The following is a 20,319-nucleotide window of genomic DNA, read 5'->3' as shown; positions in this document are numbered from 1 at the left end:
GTCTGAAATTCTTCCTCCTGATTGGTTTAGACACAACAGTGGCGCCACTGGCTGCCACTGCTGTCGATCAAAGTCAGCTAGCCAATATGGAAAGAGATGGGGAGGGGCCAGGTCAGAGCTCCGTGTCTGAATGGACACAGAAAGCTGTGACTTGGCTTGGGTGCCCCCATAGCAAGTTGATTGCTGTGGGGGCACTGAACAGGAGGGAGGGGCCAGGATCACAGAAGATGAACCCGAGAAGAGGAGGATCCAGGCTGCCCTGTGCAAAACCAACTGCACAGAGGAGGTAAGTATAATGTTTGTTATTTTTTTTAGGGAAAAAAAAAGAGACTTTACAGTCTTGTTGTTTTCTATTAGTAAAATCAGTCGGCCTCCCATTTAGGAGAAGATGTGGGGAAGTTTTGTATTTGTGACCCCCTGTTCACAGACAGACAACTGTCACAATTATAGATCTGAGACAATTATGCAAAGATCGAAGGCAGACTTTCACTGAAAGCACAACACAAAAATTGCATATAAAACCCACTTCTTTTTTGTAGAAGTAAGAAATGGTTAAAACCCTTGTCAGTTTTATAATAGTTCATTTTGGCTATTTTTTTATTTTTTTATTTCTTGTTCTGTATTTTTATTAGAAATGAGAGGAAAATAATTCTTTAGCACCCGCTTACAGCGACACGATTTGACAAGTCAAATCGCAGCCTATTGCTGGCAGCGGCACTGTTTAAATCGGTGCTGCACTGATTTCCAAAAGTAGTTCCTGCACTACTTTTAGCGACTTCAGGGGCGATTTCAATAGATGAACCCGCACAAATGTCATTCAAATCGCCCCCAAATTTGCAATGAAATGCGGAATTGAAATTGTGCGAGTTCAGCTGAACTCGCACGATTTCAAACCCGCATTCAGTGTGAACAAGGGCTAAAAGTGAGTTGTCAAAAAAAAAAGCCTTCCAAAAAGTGTATTTTTTGGAAGGCTTGTTGACTGCTTGTTCGTACAACACACATCCATTATACTGTATAGTCATATTGTTACCTTTATGTTATTATTATTATTCAGGATTTATATAGCGCCAACAGTTTTTTCAGCACTTTACAACGTGACGGCAGACAGTACAGTTACAAAACAATTCAATACAGGAGGCATCAGAGGGTCCTGCTCATTAGAGCTTACAATCTAGGAGGGAGGGTCAAGAGATACAAAAGGTAATATCTGTGGGGGATGAACTGAAGGAGAAAATACAAGTACAGCTGTTATGTTGCATGTTAAAGCAAAATGAAACCCAAAAGAAAACATGTATTATATTGCAGCATATGAATATTTAGATGCAAGGGCTCTATTTGTTTTCTTTTTAGGCTTTTTTTCTATTTTCATCTAGTGATCCAAACAAAAAGTCTGTTGTTTATCACAAGCTCACGCTCTCCTGAAGAATGTATCAGTTCACATGGATAAAACAAACCACTTAACACTGGTGGGGGTGATAGCCGTAAAGTGATTAGCTTTTATTTATTCATGCAAAATCCCAACAGGAAAAAACAGTTTTCTGTAAGGCTCCGTTCACATGTCAGCATATGGATCGCGGGCAGAACCGCCGCGGTTCCGCCCGCGATCCGGAGATTATTGCAAATCGCGGGACGCCTGTGCGTTGCCCGTTGATTTGCAATAGCCCCCCAAATGCTGAGTGATGTTGCCGCCATTTCCGCCTGCCGAATCGCGGTAACATTGCGCAAAAAAAATCGCGGGACGCAATACGCTCCAAAGAAGCTCTTGTACTTTTTTGGGCGTAATGCGTCCCGCAATTCTTTTTTGCGCGATGTTACCGCGATTCGGCAGGCGGAAATCGCAGCAACATCGCTCAGCGTTTGGGGGGCTATTGCAAATCAACGGGCAACGCACAGGCGTCCCTCGATTTGCAATAATCTTCGGATCGCGGGCGGAACCGCGGCGGTTCTGCCCTCGACCCATACGCTGACATGTGAACGGAGTCTAAATGATTATAAAGTGTGAGCTGGAGTTTGGCTTCAATTGTGTAGTGTATCTAAATCTGCTAATACATGTAACACTACTCCCTCCCCCTCGAGAATGAAATTGCTACCTCCGGTGCTCATTCCTCCAGAGTCTCACTAATACAGGAGGTGTGTTACTGGCCACATCACCAAGTGAAAGCAAAGGGGGGAAAAGCCAAATAAAAGAAAACTCATGCAGCCAGCACATTTTATGTCTGGTAAGCTTCAATATATTACATTTTTGGTTTTGGGTTTAATATACCTTTTAACGTATTGAGATAAGGCAGCCTACTCATTTTTAATGGGCTACCAGTACACCACATCTGACCTAATAATACACATGTGAGTCTGCCGTGGCGTGTTGGGGTATCATGCAAAACATATGGTATTGTAATCCACCACAGTTACAGGCGTTATCGTTTGTTGTATTAACATGCATATAATACTGTGCATCACCACAACAGTGCATCACCACACACAATGGTCTGAATTTAGTCTTAGGCCTATAATATCACTAGCTTTCTTGTCCCTTGGGATTAACTTACCAGTAACAGGATCAGTGGTGACCACTTACCTTCTCCCATGGTGGCAGTCCCTCAACTTCCAAACCAGTAATGTGCTACACTAGCACTACTCCCTCACTGGCGAGCAAAATTATGCAGCATTTTTTGGGCAGTGAGGAAGTGATGCTGTAGGAGCAGGTGAATGTTCTCTGTGGACACTTGCCCCCATGTCTCAATACAGATAACTGACTCTCAGTGACACCCTTCCCTCTTTCAGTCTGAGTGCTGCTGTATGCTGGATTACAAGAGATCAGATACCAATTCAAATGAAGGTACTCCTACTGGTTTCATTTAACCCCTTGGCACTGGCCACATGCAAATATGTGGCCTCTCATTCCTGGGCCTTGGCACTTAGAGGCCACATATTTGCGTGGATTGCGATCAATAGTGCTGTGCCGTGAGCGCGCGCCCTGCGTGCTTCCGGCACAGTAACCAACGTCTAAGCGAAAGCTCCCAAACGCTGCATACGATCAGGAGTTTTCCCATCATGTGATAGCCAATCACATGGGTTATATTATCTTAAGCTACACCGCCCCGTCTCCTGGCATCTTAAACCTCTTAAGCCCCCGTTCACACTGGGGCGACCTGTCAGGCGACCTGGTCGTCTGACAGGTCGCCGTAGGTCGCCTGGCATAGAGAAGCTGTGGACCCGTTCTAATAGGAGCGACACAAGTTGCTCCAACTTAGAAAAAGGGTCGGGAGCTTCTTTGGGGCGACCATGAGCGACCTGCATTGACTTCAATGTTATGAAGTCCGTGCCGGCCGCTCCGAGGTCGCGGTGCGAGCAGCGCGCCGCGACCTGTGAGGTCGCCCCGGGAAGTCGGATCGCCCCAGTGGGAACGGGGCCTTAAGAGACGGGATGCGTGGTTTGAAAAGTTTAAAAAAATAAATAAACAACTGTTTTTTTTCTTTCTCCATCAGATCATCCCCTACAGTTATTACCTTTTGTATCACTTGACCCTCCCTTATAGATTGTAAGCTCTAACAAGCAGGGCCCTCTGATTCCTCCTGTATTGAATTGTATTGTAACAGTACTATCTGCCCTCATGTTGTAAAGCGCCGTGCAAACTGTTGGCTCTAAATAAGTCCTGTATAACAATATTATAAAGGATGTCTTGATGAACACAAAGCAGTGTTAATATATGTATTTTAAACCATTTCTGAAATAGGTAGGAGATGGGTAATGTCACGCACCACATCAGCATTAGGAGTAATACAGGACTTTTAAGGTGCTTGAATAACACAAGTATATACTAGATGTTCATTAAAATCATCCATCCATAATTTAAGAATCCATTAAAACTATAATAAAACCAAATAGCCATATTGTGGTTTTATTTGCCAGAAAGTAGTTGAAATAACATTTTCCATCCTACAGTGATGTTATATTCTCAACATGTTTCGCCAGATATGCGGCTTCTTCAGGAGTTATTGTAGCTTAAAAAATTGTGCACATAACAAACAAACAATTAGAATTCATACAGAACTACAGAAATTATGTTACTTCTCCTTTTAGATTCTAAGCTCTAAAAACAGGGTCTTCTGATTCCTCTTGTATTACATTATATTGTAACTATACTGTATGCCCTCATGTTGTAAAGCACTGTGCAGATGGTTGGTTCTATATAAATCCTGTACAATAATGATATAAAGGATGTATTGATGAACACATTCATATGTTATACATACAGGCGGTCCCCGGGTTACAAACAAGATAGGGTCTGTAGGTTTGTTCTTAAGTTGAATTTGTTTGTAAGTCGGAACAGGTAAATTTTTTAAGTGTAGCTCCAGCCAAAAAAATAATTTCACGTTTTATGGATAGCATAGGGAAGGGTTAACACCTCTGTAACGTTTGTTTTGCTGTTTGTGTCCGTATGTTAATATATGTATTTTATATCTGCCTTGTGTTCAACATTAACGCTTTGCTCCTTGCACTGCTTCATTAAAAAAGCATATTAATGTTCACCCCTGCGCTTAATATTTCAACTTTCCAGGTGGTGTACTAATTCCAGCAGCAGCAATTGGACAAGTCATCGGTGGTATCATTGTCTCAAAATTCAAGTTTGATTGTAAAAACATCATTCGATTCTCAATAATACTGTCTTTTGTGTCTCTGGCTTTGGTAACAGTCTTCATTTTTGCAAAGTGTGGCAATGAGCCATTTGCTGGTGTTACAGTGAGTTATAATGGGTAAGTACGTGGTGGATGTCTTGCTATGAGTGACTTTTAGATTCATATTTCCTTTTTGTGGCTATATTTATTTCTTTCATGTTAATTTAGCTGATTTGTATCAAAATGACCATTTTGTATTCCTATTATGTGTGTTCCTTGTTAAATTATCACCCTAATACATTTTCAAAGGAACTCTGTCTTACGTGACATTATATCATACCACTCATTCACAGAAACGTGGTGCGACTTTGGCAAATTGATTTTGCCGGGAAATGACTGAGGAGTTGGAGCTGTTGGAGTGCTGCATAGGCCAAATTAGCTTAAAAGTAAATTACCTACTTTTAGGCTGGATTCACACCTACTGTATGTGTGTGCATTCATGTGTACCTTAACACTACAATGTTCTGTACAGGGAAGGGTTTGGAGCCTAAAGCCCCGTACACACGATCAGATTTTCGAACGATCGGTCGTCCGTTTTTTGTGGCATGCTAGTCTGACGTGGAAAGTGAAGAGGTTATTTTCATACGAATTTTCCCGTACGACCGAATTCTACTTCAGAAGTGATGTCATATGTTGGATTGTTTTGTATGTGTTCTTTCGTCTCTGAGCATGCCTAGTCTTGCTCTTAAGATTTTTTTCAGTCGAAATCTGTACTAATGAGACAAAAATCGGACGTTGTATTACAGACGACAAAAATGTTATCGCCTGCACATCAGGATTTTGTCAGCCGAAAAGTCGGAGTTGGCTGTCGAAAGCACCATACTAACAATCCGAAAATCGGCAGATCGGTCGTCGGACGAATTTTTCCTACAGATTTTCTTATCGTGTGTACGGGCCTTTAAAGAGGTTGTAAACTCGTTTGAGTTTTTTTTTTTTTTTTTACACCCTGCAAAAGAAAGACATAATGAGCTAGTATGCATCGCATATTAGCTCATTATGCAATACTTACCTCAGAACGAGCCCCCTCCGTGCCGCTCACTCACCTCTATGACGGGCGACATGTCTAGTCGCCCGTCTTCCGGGATCGCGGCATCCGGCCATCTGATTGGCCGGAGCCGCGGTGACGTCACTCCCACGCACGCGCGCTAGAGCCGACAGTCACGGCACGGGGCTCTGAAGGAACGGCACGATCGGCCGTTCCTTCAGAGCGCATGCGCCAGTGACGTCACTGGCGACATGTAAGGTAAATATCTCCTAAACGGTACATGTTTAGGAGATATTTACAGTACCTATAGGTAAGCCTTATCATAGGCTTACCTATAGGTACAAGTTGTAGAGGAGGGTTTACTTCCTCTTTAAGCTGGATACACACCATACAACTTTTGTTGGCAGATTTCCTTTAGATTTACCTTCAACTATGTAGTGCCAGGGCCTGCCTGATTGCATACAAATTTAAAGTGTTTAGGTCTGACCTCATAAAGAAAAAATCTAAAGCTAATTGTATAGTGTGTATCCAGCCTAAGGCCTGGGGGGCAAATGCAACCAATTGGCTCTTTCATGGTAGGGACAGATTTATGTGTGTTTAACAAAGTGGTCCGCTCAAGGTGTGCCATGGTGCAGCATTGATTGATGAGAAAGCTAGGTGTTCCTAAAGGACCTGTTTTAATGTGATCTTCATGACTTTCCTTTGTGGCTTTTGTCGCATGAGATCTCAGAACTGCAAAGGGGGTCAGTACTTGATTACGTCCCTCTACCAGAGATAATGATTGCAAGTCTAAACAGAGAGCAGGTAGCTATATAATGCCTATTACTTGTCACCGACTGAGTACCCCTCTGATTGATATCCGAATGCTAAAGTATGTGTACACATGGCTAACAACACAACATATCTTAATATTACTGATCCCCCTTACCCCTAGCTCAGTCCTCGCTTGACTTTGTATAAGTGCATTGCAATTTACTCTTAACATAAATATCCAGAATAAATAAATGCACCTTGGAAATGGCATACCACAATGCACAGATGAGAATGCAGCTGATTTTAAAGTGAAGCTCCACCCAAAAAGGGAAGCTGTGCTTGTTCCCCCCTCCACTGCCACATTTGGCACTTTTTTGGGGGGAGCGGGTACCTGGTTTTGGCAGGTACCCGCTCTCACTTCCTAGTAAGATCGTAATTTCCAGCCCATCCTCCTTCCTCCCGCTGCCTTCTGGGACCTCTGTGTGTCCCAGAAGACGACGGGACCATTCAGAAGGTGCATCACAACTCGCGCATGCGCAGTAGGAAACTTATTTGCAATGCTGGCACCTGCACCCGAAGCCGATGGACGGTTTGGGTGCCAACATCGCAGGATTTCTGGACAGGTAAGTGTCTATATATTAGAAGTCAGCAGCTACAGTATTTGTAGCTGCTGACTTTTAATTTTTTACATTTAAATGGGACTGCGAGCAATCTATGGTGGTGTAAATTTTAGGATGCCGCTAGCACTGATCACTCCCTTGTTGTGAGTGTGTTGTGAATGAAATAATATAAATATGTGCTGCGCAAACCTGTGTAGCTTATATTAATAATAAATTAATTTAAACAAATAGTGTTGAGCGAACACGGACTGTATTATTCGTGTTCGTACCGAATAATTGGATTTTTGTTACCCGAACACGAACACGGACACTTTACTGTATATTCGGGTAAAAATCCGTGTTCGGTCGTTTTATTTCCGGGTTTTGCATGCTTTGGCGCTCTTTTCATGGCGGGCTTTCAACAGCCAATCAACAATCGTTTAACTGGTGTGCCTTAAGCCATCCCAGCCATGCCTGCAAATGTCTCAGTAGCTGTGATTGGCCGTCTGAAGCATGTGACCAAGTCTTTATAAGTTCGAGGCAGCCGCAGCGGCGTCATTATGCTGCTTAGATCAGGGACAGAGCACACATCAACGTGCTGGCTGCTGATTAGGGAAAGATAGGCAGGAAAAAACCATTTGTGTCCGGATAGAATTGAGGGACAGGTCGGAGTGTTTAGGCAGGGCAAGTTGTAGGCATTTTAGGGATAGAGTCTGCTGAATTATAGGGTCAGTGTCTTCTGCAAACTACAATCGATATTGCTGTGTGGGGGGTGGGGTCTGCACTCAATCCTGATCTACGATCTCTTCTCAATCCTGTTAGGGAGAGGCTGCTGCTGAATTTTAGGGTCAGAGTGTTCTACAAACTACAATCGATATTGCTGTGTGGGGTGGGGTCTGCACTTAGTTCTCCTGATCTACGATCTCTTCTCAATCCTGTTAGGGACAGAGTCTGCTGAATTTTAGGGAAACTGTGTTCTACAAACTACAATCGATATTGCTGTGTGGTGTGGGATAGGAGATAGGCAGGTGTCAGTGATCCACATCCATTTTTCTGTGTGTGGGCTGCAGTGAACACAATCTTTTTGGGGTGCAGTGAACACAATCCTTTTGGAGTGCAGTGAACAAAATCTTTGTGGGGTGCAGTGAACAAAACCTTTGTGGGGGTACAGTGAACACAATCTTTGTGGGGTGCAGTGAAGACAATCCTTGTGGGGTGCAGTGAAGACAATCCTTGTGGGGTGCAGTGAACAAAATCTTTGGGGGGTACAGTGAACACAATCTTTGTGGGGTGCAGAGAAGACAATCCTTGTGGGGTGCAGTGAACAAAATCTTTGGGGGGGGGGGGTACAGTGAACACAATCTTTGTGGGGTGCAGTGAACAAAACCTTTGTGGGGTGCAGTGAACACAATCTTTGTGGGGTGCAGTGAAGACAATCCTTGTGGGGTGCAGTGAAGACAATCCTTGTGGGGTGCAGTGAACAAAATCTTTGGGGGGTACAGTGAACACAATCTTTGTGGGGTGCAGTGAACAAAACCTTTGTGGGGTACAGTGAACACAATCTTTGTGGGGTGCAGTGAACAAAACCTTTGTGGGGTACAGTGAACACAATCTTTGTGGGGTGCAGTGAAGACAATCCTTTTGGAGTGCAGTGAACACAATCTTTGTGGGGTACAGTGAACACAATCTTTGTGGGGTGCAGTGAACAAAACCTTTGTGGGGTACAGTGAACACAATCTTTGTGGGGTACAGTAAACACAATCTTTGTGGGGTGCAGTGAACAAAACCTTTGTGGGGTACAGTGAACACAATCTTTGTGGGGTGCAGTGAACACAATCTTTGTGGGGTGCAGTGAACAAAACCTTTGTGGGGTGCAGTGAACACAACCTTTGTGGGGTACAGTGAACACAATCTTTGTGGGGTGCAGTGAACAAAACCTTTGTGGGGTACAGTGAACACAATCTTTGTGGGGTGCAGTGAAGACAATCCTTTTGGAGTGCAGTGAACAAAATCTTTGTGGGGTACAGTGAACACAATCTTTGTGGGGTGCAGTGAAGACAATCCTTGTGGGGTGCAGTGAAGACAATCCTTGTGGGGTGCAGTGAACAAAATCTTTGGGGGGTACAGTGAACACAATCTTTGTGGGGTGCAATGAACAAAACCTTTGTGGGGTACAGTGAACACAATCTTTGTGGGGTGCAGTGAACAAAACCTTTGTGGGGTACAGTGAACACAATCTTTGTGAGGTGCAGTGAAGACAATCCTTGTGGGGTGCAGTGAAGACAATCCTTGTGGGGTGCAGTGAACAAAATCTTTGGGGGGTACAGTGAACACAATTTTTGTGGGGTGCAGTGAACAAAACCTTTGTGGGGTACAGTGAACACAATATTTGTGGGGTGCAGTGAACAAAACCTTTGTGGGGTACAGTGAACACAATCTTTGTGGGGTGCAGTGAAGACAATCCTTTTGGAGTGCAGTGAACAAAATCTTTGTGGGGTACAGTGAACACAATCTTTGTGGGGTGCAGTGAAGACAATCCTTTTGGAGTGCAGTGAACAAAATCTTTGTGGGGTACAGTGAACACAATCTTTGTGGGGTGCAGTGAAGACAATCCTTGTGGGGTGCAGTGAAGACAATCCTTGTGGGGTACAGTGAACAAAATCTTTGGGGGGTACAGTGAACACAATCTTTGTGGGGTGCAGTGAACAAAACCTTTGTGGGGTACAGTGAACACAATCTTTGTGGGGTGCAGTGAACAAAACCTTTGTGGGGTACAGTGAACACAATCTTTGTGGGGTGCAGTGAAGACAATCCTTTTGGAGTGCAGTGAACACAATCTTTGTGGGGTGCAGTGAACAAAACCTTTGTGGGGTACAGTGAACACAATCTTTGTGGGGTACAGTGAACACAATCTTTGTGGGGTACAGTGAACACAATCTCATACTTCTGAAGCTTTGAGGGTGCTGCCTGTTCTATACTCCTCCTCCTCCTCCTCATCCATCCTTTTAGGTGTACAAACAATAGTAATTGGGGCCTAGTGTGCTTCTGTACGTGTGAAAAACATACACTTTTTTTTGATCATATTTCCTATTCCGCTATTCAATAAAAACCTTTGGGGCTCAATTAAATTGCGGAATAGTCTGTGTCTGTACGTGTGAGATCCACCTTTCCAAGTTTTTGGGGTTCATCTCATACTTCTGAAGCTTTGAGGGTGCTGCCTGTTCTATACTCCTCCTCCTCCTCCTCCTCATCCATCCTTTTAGGTGTACAAACAATAGTAATTGGGGCCTAGTGTGCTTCTGTACGTGTGAAAAACATACACTTTTTTTTGATCATATTTCCTATTCCGCTATTCAGTAAAAACCTTTGGGGCTCAATTAAATTGCGGAATAGTCTGTGTCGGTACATGTGAGATCCACCTTTCCAAGTTTTTGGGGTTCATCTCATACTTCTGAAGCTTTGAGGGTGCTGCCTGTTCTATACTCCTCCTCCTCCTCATCCATCCTTTTAGGTGTACAAACAATAGTAATTGGGGCCTAGTGTGCTTCTGTACGTGTGAAAAACATACACTTTTTTTTGATCATATTTCCTATTCCGCTATTCAATAAAAACCTTTGGGGCTCAATTAAATTGCGGAATAGTCTGTGTCGGTACGTGTGAGATCCACCTTTCCAAGTTTTTGGGGTTCATCTCATACTTCTGAAGCTTTGAGGGTGCTGCCTGTTCTATACTCCTCCTCCTCCTCTTCCTCATCCATCCTTTTAGGTGTACAAACAATAGTAATTGGGGCCTAGTGTGCTTCTGTACGTGTGAAAAACATACACTTTTTTTTGATCATATTTCCTATTCCGCTATTCAATAAAAACCTTTGGGGCTCAATTAAATTGCGGAATAGTCTGTGTCGGTACGTGTGAGATCCACCTTTCCAAGTTTTTGGGGTTCATCTCATACTTCTGAAGATTTGAGGGTGCTGCCTGTTCCATACTCCTCTTCCTCATCCTCCCTTTAGGGTAGGAAAAAATTTAATCGGGCCTAGTCTGTGTTTGTACGTGTGAGATACACAGTTTTTTATCCTATTCCGCTATTCAATACACACCCTTTTGGTGTAAAAAACATTAAATTGCGGCATAGTTTGCATATTTGACTGTGAGATACACCCGTGCGATACTGTTGTTCTTTTGTTCCGCTATTCAATAAAGACCTTTCTAGGGCAAGATCTTAAATTTCAGAAATATGAGGAGAGCGTCAAATAGGGGCCGTGGCCTGGGTCGTGGTGGTGCTGCTGCTAGAGCTCCTGTTGCAAGGAGAGGACGTGGTCGATCTGTGCCAGCTACACGCACAAGTGAAACACCTTCCTCAAGTGTGAGTAGGCGACAGAACCTGCATCAGTATTTGGTAGGGCATCATACGCCCCTAGAAGTGATGAGGCCAGAACAAGTGGAGGCGATAGTAGATTGGTTTGCTGCTGACAGTGCCTCCAGTTCCTTCACATTGTCTCCCACCCAGTCTACTGCAGAAAGGTCACAGTTGGCACCTGCAGCCGATGTCCAACCGTCTTTCACCTCACCCCCTTGCAAATCAGGCAAGCAGTCTGAGCCCCAAGCCATACAGCAGTCTCTTCTTCTTTTTGATGACTCTGTCAGCAGGGTTTCCCAGGGCCATCCACCTAGCCCTGCCCCAGAAGTGGAAGAGATTGAGTGCAGCGATGCCCAACCACTTATTTCTCAAGATGAGTACATGCAAGGATCATCGCAGCACGTCTCCGATGATGACGAAACGCAGGTGCGTTCAGCATTGTGGAGACCGACAAGGAGGGCAGGGGTGAAGACTGGGTGGAAGATGATGTGGAGGACGATGAGGTCCTCGACCCCACATGGAATGAACGTCATGCAGGTGACCTGAGTAGTTTGGAGGAAGAGGCGGTGGTCACACAGAGCCACCAGCACAGCAGAAGAGGGAGCAGGGTGCAGAAGCGGAGCGGCCGTGCCCTAGACACTACGCCCGCTACTGCCCAACGCAGCAAGGGAACGAGCGCACCAAAGTCAGCTCAAAGGAGTTCTCTAGTGTGGAAGTTCTTTAGAAAATGTGCTGATGACAGGACACGAGTGGTTTGCACCCTGTGCAATCAGAGCTTGAAGCGAGGCATAAACCTTCTCAACCTGAGCACAACCTGCATGATCAGGCATCTAAGTGCAAAGCACGAGCTGCAGTGGAGTACACACCTTCAAAACCAAGAAACGTCTCTGGCTCATCCTGCTTCCTCTTCTGCTGCAGTCTCGGCCGCTCCAGCCACATCTGTAGTGATACCGGCACCTGCCACCCCGCAAACAGACGATCTGTCAGCAACACCACCACCTGGGTCACCAACAACCATCTCCACAATGTCCCGTGGAAGCGTTCAGATTTCCATCTCCCAAACACTTGAGAGGAAGAGGAAGTACCCCCCTACCCACCCGCGATCCCTGGCCCTGAATGCCAGCATTTCAAAATTATTGGCCTTTGAAATGCTGTCATTCCGTCTGGTGGAGACGCACAGTTTTAAAAACCTTATGTCGGTGGCTGTCCCACAGTACGTCGTGCCCAGCCGCCACTACTTTTCCAGGCAAGCCATCCCTTCCCTGCACAACCAAGTGGGGGAAAAAATCAGGTGTGCACTGCGCAACGCCATCTGTGCCAAGGTCCACCTAACTACCGATACGTGGACCAGTAAGCACGGTCAGGGGCGTTATATCTCCCTAACGGCACACTGGGTAAATGCAGTGGCGGATGGGCCTGAGGCGGATAGCAATTTGGCGCATGTCCTTCCACCACCGAGGATTGCAGGGCGCTTCAGTTTGCCTCCTGTTCCTAACTCCTCCTACTCCGCTTCCTCATCCTCTACCGCCTCCTCATCCGGACAGCGTAACACCTTCACCACCAACTTCAGCACGGCCAGGGGTAAACGACAGCAGGCAGTTTTACAACTTGCCTGTTTGGGGGACAAACCACACACCGCGCAGGAGTTGTGGAGGAGCATGGAACAGCAAACAAATGAGTGGTTGCTGCCAGCGAGCCTCAAGCCCGGCCTGGTGGTGTGCGATAACGGGAGAAATCTCATAGCAGCTCTGGGCCTAGCCGGTTTGACGCACATCCCTCTCCTGGCGCATGTGCTGAATTTGGTGGTGCAGAGGTTCCTTAAAAACTACCCCGATATGTCAGAGCTGCTGCAGAAAGTGCGGGCCGTTTGTGCGCACTTTCGGCGTTCTCACCCTGCTGCTGCTCGCCTGGCAGCGCTGCAGCGTAACTTCGGCCTTCCCGCTCACCGCCTCATATGTGACGTGCCCACAAGGTGGAATTCCACCTTGCACATGCTGGAAAGACTGTGCGAGCAGCAGCAGGCCATAGTGGAGTTTCAGCTGCAGCACGCACGCGTGAGTCGCTCTGCGGAACAGCACCACTTCACCACCAATAACTGGGCCTCCATGCGAGACCTGTGTGCCTTGTTGTGCTGTTTTGAGTACTCCACCAACATGGCCAGTGGCAATGACGCCGTTCTCAGCTTAACTATCCCACTTCTATGCCTCCTTGAAAAAACAATTCGGGCGATGATGGAAGAGGATGTGGCACAGGATGAGGAGGAGGAGGAGGAGGAGGAGGAGGATGAAGAGGTAACATTTCAAAGGCTTTCAGGGCAGTCATTCGCAAGGGGCTCTGAGGGTGGGTTCCTGCACACACAAACGCCAGGGACACAATTGTCCAGCAGGGGCACAGTTCTGGAGGATGAGGAGGATGAGGAGGAGGAGGAGCTGGAGGAGGAGATGGAACCATGTTCACAGCAGGGTGGCACCCAGGCCAGCTCATGGCCATCACTGGTGCGTGGCTGGGGGGATACAGAGGACACGGACGATACACCTCCCACAGAGGACAGCCTTTCGTCGCCTCTGGGCAGCCTGGCACACATGAGCGATTACATGCTGCAGTGTCTCCACAACGACCGCCGAGTTGCCCACATTCTAACTTGTGCTGATTACTGGGTGGCCACGCTGCTGGATCCCCGTTACAAGGACAACGTACCGTCCTTAATTCACTCACTGGAGCGCGATCGCAAGATGCGCGAGTACAAGCGCACGCTGGTAGACGCGATGCTGCTGGCATTCCCATCTGACAGCGGGGCCACAGTGGAAGCACAAGGCAGAGGAGGAGGAGGAGGAGGTCGCCAACTCAACCAGGGCACCGCCAGCACCTCAGAAGGCAGGGTTAGCATGGCCGAAATGTGGAAAAGCTTTGTCAGCACGCCACAACAAACAGCAGCACCAGCAGCTCAGATGGAACGTCTTAGCAGGAGGCAGCATTTTACCAACATGGTGGAGCAGTATGTGTGCACACGCCTACATGTAGTGAATGAGGGGTCTGCCCCCTTCAACTTCTGGGTCTCCAAATTGGGCACATGGCCTGAGCTTGCCCTTTACGCCTTGGAGGTGCTGGCGTGCCCTGCAGCCAGTGTATTATCTGAACGGGTATTTAGCACGGCTGGGGGTGTTATAACAGACAAGCGCAGCCGCCTGTCCAGAGACAATGTGGACAAGCTCACGTTCATTAAAATGAACCAGGCATGGATCCCACGGGACTTTTCCGTACCTTGTGCAGAATAGCAATGGATACCGACCTTACCCAGCCATTGTTCCATTTTTGCTCTTTCTCACTCTTTTGGGGTGTACCCTCATTTAAAATTTGTGAAAAGAAGCAGTGTTGGCTACCTTGTCCTCCTCCTCAGGGCCAGATTAACGTAGGGGCTATTGGAGCTGCAGCTCCATGCAGGCCCCTACCTTTTATATAGGCCCCGGGTTGGCCATATTCACTGTGACCGCTCTTCTGTCACTTGTAAACACAGAAGTCTGGCTTCTATGCTCGCTTCCCCAGGCAGCACCCTCAGAACCTCCCCACACAGCGCGAAGGCCGGACAAGGAGGGACAGTTGCCGATGCATGGATGTGTTTATGGGCTTCAGAGACAGCATCCCATGTTGAATTAGGCATGCATGGCTGCACCCTTCCTCCTCTGGGTGCATGCCAAGGCACGGCCCTTAAGGCCCTTCAAAATCCTCAGCACCAAGACCATGATGCTCTTAATCCGGCCCTGGTCCTCCTCCACCGCCGCTTCCACCTACACCGCCCATAGGTGTGCGCAGCCTATTGCATTAGGGTGTGCACCCCAAAGTTGAAATACACATGCATGTGTTTGCCTACATGTACATGGCCCCGATACATTACTCTCCCTGCTGGCAAAGAGAAATAGAGCAGAGCAGGTGCGAGGGAGATCTTTCCCATCTCCTCACTGGCAAACAGAGCGATAATGCTATGTGCCCTAGGTGATTAGGGTGTGCCCAGGTACACCAGGCACACCCTGTGCGCACGCCTATGACACCGCCACATCCACCACCACCTCAACCTCCCTCCTACTCCTTATGGGCCTCGTCCTTCAGAGATGAAGAACATTGTTTTATTTTTCTGTTTTTTTTTGTTGTTTTAAGTTATTTCCCTATCCACATTTGTTTGCAGAGCACTTGCCATGCTCTTAACTACGTTTTGCTGCCATTTGCAGCACTCTAGCCCTTTCCATTGGTGTTTTAGAGCCATTTTAGTGCCTTAAAGTTCGGGTCCCCATTGACTTCAATGGGGTTCGGTGTCCGGGAAAAGTTCGGTAAAAGTCCGGGACACGGACCCGGACTTTTTTTTAAAGTTCGGCCGAACCCGTCGAACACGGACATCTAGGTGTCCGCTCAACCCTATAAACAAATAATGAATTTGTAGTAAAAAATTTGTATCACTCTGCTTGAAAAAAAAAAAATATATGTGTATATATCAACCGTTGTGCACTGATTAAATCCAATTTAAACACAATTAATAATTCTCTATATGCAATAAACCCGTACAATAAATATTTAAACACATATAAATCATGCAAAGTGACGTAGTGACTTTGCATGATGTATACAGTATGTGTTGAAATATTCATTGTATGGGTATATTGCATATAGAGAATTATTAATTGTGTTTAAATTGGATTTAATCAGTGCACAACTGTTGATATACTCACATATATATTTTTTTTCTACACAGAGTGATACAAATTTTTCACTACAAATTCATTATTTGTTTAAATTAATGTATTATTAATATAAGCTACACAAGTTTGCGCAGCACATATTTATATGACTTTTCATTTTTTTTATACAGGCTGGAACTCTGCTTTAAGTTGTTAAATTAAAATCAATATGTAAAAAAAATTAATGCTGTATGTCTATAAATATTTTCCTACTTTTTTCTATTATTTCTATTCATAGGACTGATAAAAAGGATGAATTGTTGTCCCCGTGTAATAATAACTGCTCCTGCGCCCGTTCCTTTTATGACCCAGTTTGTGGTGCTGATGGGGTCCAGTATTTTTCATCTTGTTATGCTGGATGTATATCCACTGTATCTAGCGATGAAAATAAGGTAATCTTTTTCAAGTGTATCATTTAAATGAAAAAGTTGTTTTTATAAAGGGTCCGGAAAATTATAAAATTAAATTTGCTCCAGCCAAGCATAGGAGGTATGCAGTATCTTTAGTTGGGTTGATAAAAGATAGGGAAGATAATCCCTGTATCACTTCAGATGTTTATGCTCACTGCTTAGCCCAGCTAGCCAAGCGTGAGAAAGCCTCGGCAGCATACCTACCAAAAGCAATGCCAGGGGTGCCTTCTTTGAGAGTTATATCTGCAGATGACTTTATTGGGGTACCCAAGAACATTTAAACTCGTAGTATCTGTGATGATCCCGTACAGCTTTCTAATGGAGGTATTAAAGGAAAATAACGTTTTCAAGTTGAACATATTCTTTAATGAATAACTCATAATAAGCTAAGTAAAAAAAGGAGAGACCTTTACAAGTGCCGCATCCAAGTAGAGGTATACTAACAAAATTTGAAAGACATAGTCCTGCTGTGGTGGACTTTAATGGCACTAACTTGAGACAGACATTGTATTTGTATAAAAAATTATCTTTAATAAAACATGTGAAAAATCACAATACATGCCCAAAGTGGGCAACCAGTAAAATACATGTCAGACTTAAAGCGGATTTTCGCTCAATAGTGGAACTTCCGCTTTAAGTGGTCCCGACCCCTGACATGCCACATTTTGCATGTCATTTTCTTTTTGGGGGGGGGGGGGGAGCAGGTACCTAGTTTTGACAGGTACCTGCTCCCACTTCTCCTCGGGCCACCTAGGTGGCTAGGGCGGAAGATCTCCCCTCCCCCTCCCTCCCTGCAATCTTCTGGGACACATCACAGGTCCCAGAAGATTGCCTGGCCAGTCACGACGTGCAGCCCCACCTCGGCATGCGCAGTGCCCACCCTGCTGTGAAGCCGCAAGCTTTCACAGCTGGGTGCCCGCACTAGAGATGCAGGCGCCACTAGGAGAAGACAGAGAGAACCGAGGCTCCCCCCGGCCGCATCGCTGGAACGTGGGACAGGTGAGTGTGTGTTTATTAAAAGTTAGCAGCTACACTTTTTGTAGCTGCTGATTTTTAATAAACACAAAAGCCAGTGGAACTCCGCTTTAAGTAAATATTTTCTATAATATCACTTAAGTCTGACATGTATTTTAATAGTTGCCCACCTTGGGCGTGTATTGTGATTTTTTACATGTTCAATTAAAGATCATTTTTTTATACAAATACAATGTCTATCTCATGCTTGTGCCATTAAAGTCCACCATAGCAGGACAATGTTTCATAATAAGCTAAAAATGACTGCAGTATACTGTTTTACTTATCTTTCCATGGGAAGCAGCTAAAGTAATTTGCATTATGATGCCTGAAACCTGCACAGATTATATCTGGGCTTGTCTCTTTCACTCTATCATGCTGACAGGCAGGACAGCTGACACCGAACAAAGCAATTAAAGCTTGAATCACACTTCCACTGTGTTTCATTGGGTCAGTTCTAAGCCTGCCGATGCCAGTGTGGATGTAATAGGAAGTGACTATATAGACAAGGGAACAATGTCTGGAGTCCTGAATGAGTGAAATCCTTCAGAACATCATGAACTGTATGTTATGGATATCATACAGCATGAGCATGGATACTTTTGAGAAATAAATGAACCTAAGTCCCCAACTATCATTGAAAATGAGAATTAAATGCATGCTACAATTGTAAACTGAACTTATTCTCTCTGGAGAAGAGACAATTGAGGGGGGATATGATATCAATGTACAAATACTGTACTGGCAACCCTAGCATATGGAAAAACCTATTCAGAGAAAGGGAATACAATAAGACACGTGGCCACTCACTAAAACTAGAGGAAAGGTGGTTTAACCTTAAATAAAGCAGGGGGTTCTTCACTGTAAGAGCGGTAAGGATGTGGAATTCTCTTCCACAAACAGTCGTATCAGCAGGGAGCATTGATAGTTTCAAAAAACTATTAGATGGGCACCTTAAAGACCACAACATACAGGGATATACAATCTATGGTTAACAGCAAACACACACACATCATAGGTTGAACTGGATGGACTGATGTCTTTTTTCAACCTCACTAACTATGTAACTATGTAACTATGTAAAGCTTGAGTGTTTGTGGCCTTTTACTGTAATTTCTATTATTTGAACAGAAGTAATCACATTCATGATCATAGCACTATTCTCTTTAAAACAAGGGTACCATGACTTTGTGGTGCACAAATGGGCAGGAATATAAACCTATTGGCTTCCTCATCAATTCAGCTTTTAAATATAGCAAACATTGTGGGCCTCTGAACATTGAGGAGCCATTAAACAAAAAAATTCCAGAATATGGGGTTTGCTACAATTCAGTCTATCTCTGGTCACAATTGATGAGAGTGCTAAAAGTCAACTTATGTAGGTACATTTTTTAAATGCTTAGACCTAAAAAAAATGACATAACTACTTCCAGTGGCATTATTATCTCTATATCTCACTGATGCGCTGCATCCTATTTGCCTTTGCAAAGCTGCTTGTCACTGGAAAACAAAAGGGTGACATTCTCTCACTTGGTTTTGTAATGCCAGGAATGGGAGTAGGGCCAAATACTACCAGGTTTCTACCCCAGAAATTTCAGGCGATATCAGACAAAAATATGAGCTTTGTTAACCTTTTATTTTTTAAATTTTAATATTGAATGGTTCATTTACTAAAAGTTTGTCTGAAAAAAATAAAATAAAATAACAGCGTTTTGCCTAACAACCAAAGTTAAAGCAGAAAATTTCTTTCAACACATTGACTATCGAAGAAACTTGTCACTGTTACAAACCTTTAGTAATATCCTAACTCCACTGTCATATTCTTTGGACTGTACAAAATATGTTATCTGTGGGCTCCTATTTAGTCATATACTGTAATCTCAGTAGGGGAAATTCAAGGGCACTTTTCTAGTGGTAGTTCCCTTAACCACTTGCCCTCCGGAAGGTTTACCCCCCTTCATGACCAGGCTATTTTTTTGTGATACTACACTGTTACTTTAACTTAACTGTTGCACGGTCATGCGACGCTGTACACAAAAAAAATGTATGTCCTTTTTTCCCTACAATAGAGCTTTGTTTTGGTGGTATTTAATGACTTCTGAAATTTTTTGCTCTATAAACAAAAAGACAGACAATTTTGAAAAGAAAAACAAAAAAAAACAAAAAAACAATATTTCTTACTTTCTGCTATCAAACACATCCAATAAAAAAAATGGAAAAAAATAAAATTTCTTCAGAAGTTTAGGCCAATATGTATCATGTTTTTGGTAAAACAAAATCCCAATAAGCATATATTGATTGGTTTGTGCAAAAGTTATAGCTTCCACAAACTATGGGATAGATTTATGGAACTCAGCTTCTAACCTCAGCTTGTTTAATTCTGCTTTCGCAATAAAACCTGGAAGCTGATTGGATTCCCTGCAGAATTTTGCCCTCTCTAGCTTTAATAAATAAACCCCTAAGTGACAATTTTGTGGGGACCAGTGACACTAATACAGTGACCAGTGCTAAAAATATGCACTGTCACTGTGCTAATAACACTGGCTACGAAGGGGTTAACATCGGGGGCGATCAAAGGGTTTATTATGTTCCTAGGGAGTTCTTGCTGTGTAGGAGTCGCTTGTACTGTGAGAAGGCAGAGATTTGTGTTCCTGCTTAGTAGAAACCCAGGGTCATTAACTCCCCTTCTCACAGAACGGTGATCTGTCTTGTTTACATAGGCAGACTGCTGTTCTGTCTCTCTTGGGAACCATCAGGGTGTCCGCTGGAACCACTGATTGGCTTCCACTGTGTCAAATT

The 20,319-nt window shown here is 44.5% G+C and overlaps 1 protein-coding gene across 1 annotated transcript in view; it reads left to right on the top strand.

Annotated features, from left to right (window-relative positions):
* The window catches only part of SLCO4C1 (solute carrier organic anion transporter family member 4C1), a 96,580-nt gene that overhangs the window by 61,082 nt on the left and 15,179 nt on the right, over positions 1-20,319 (top strand). The window contains exons 8-9 of the mRNA XM_082274053.1: positions 4,559-4,754; positions 16,335-16,488. Of these exons, the coding sequence (XP_082130179.1) occupies positions 4,559-4,754; positions 16,335-16,488 (350 nt within the window). The remainder of the gene's footprint in view (positions 1-4,558; positions 4,755-16,334; positions 16,489-20,319) is intronic.

The sequence above is a fragment of the Pelophylax lessonae genome, assembly GCF_965119305.1.
Source record: "Pelophylax lessonae genome assembly, chromosome: 1".
Taxonomy (NCBI): Eukaryota; Metazoa; Chordata; class Amphibia; order Anura; family Ranidae; genus Pelophylax; species Pelophylax lessonae.
This window is presented reverse-complemented; position numbering and strand designations above follow the sequence as displayed.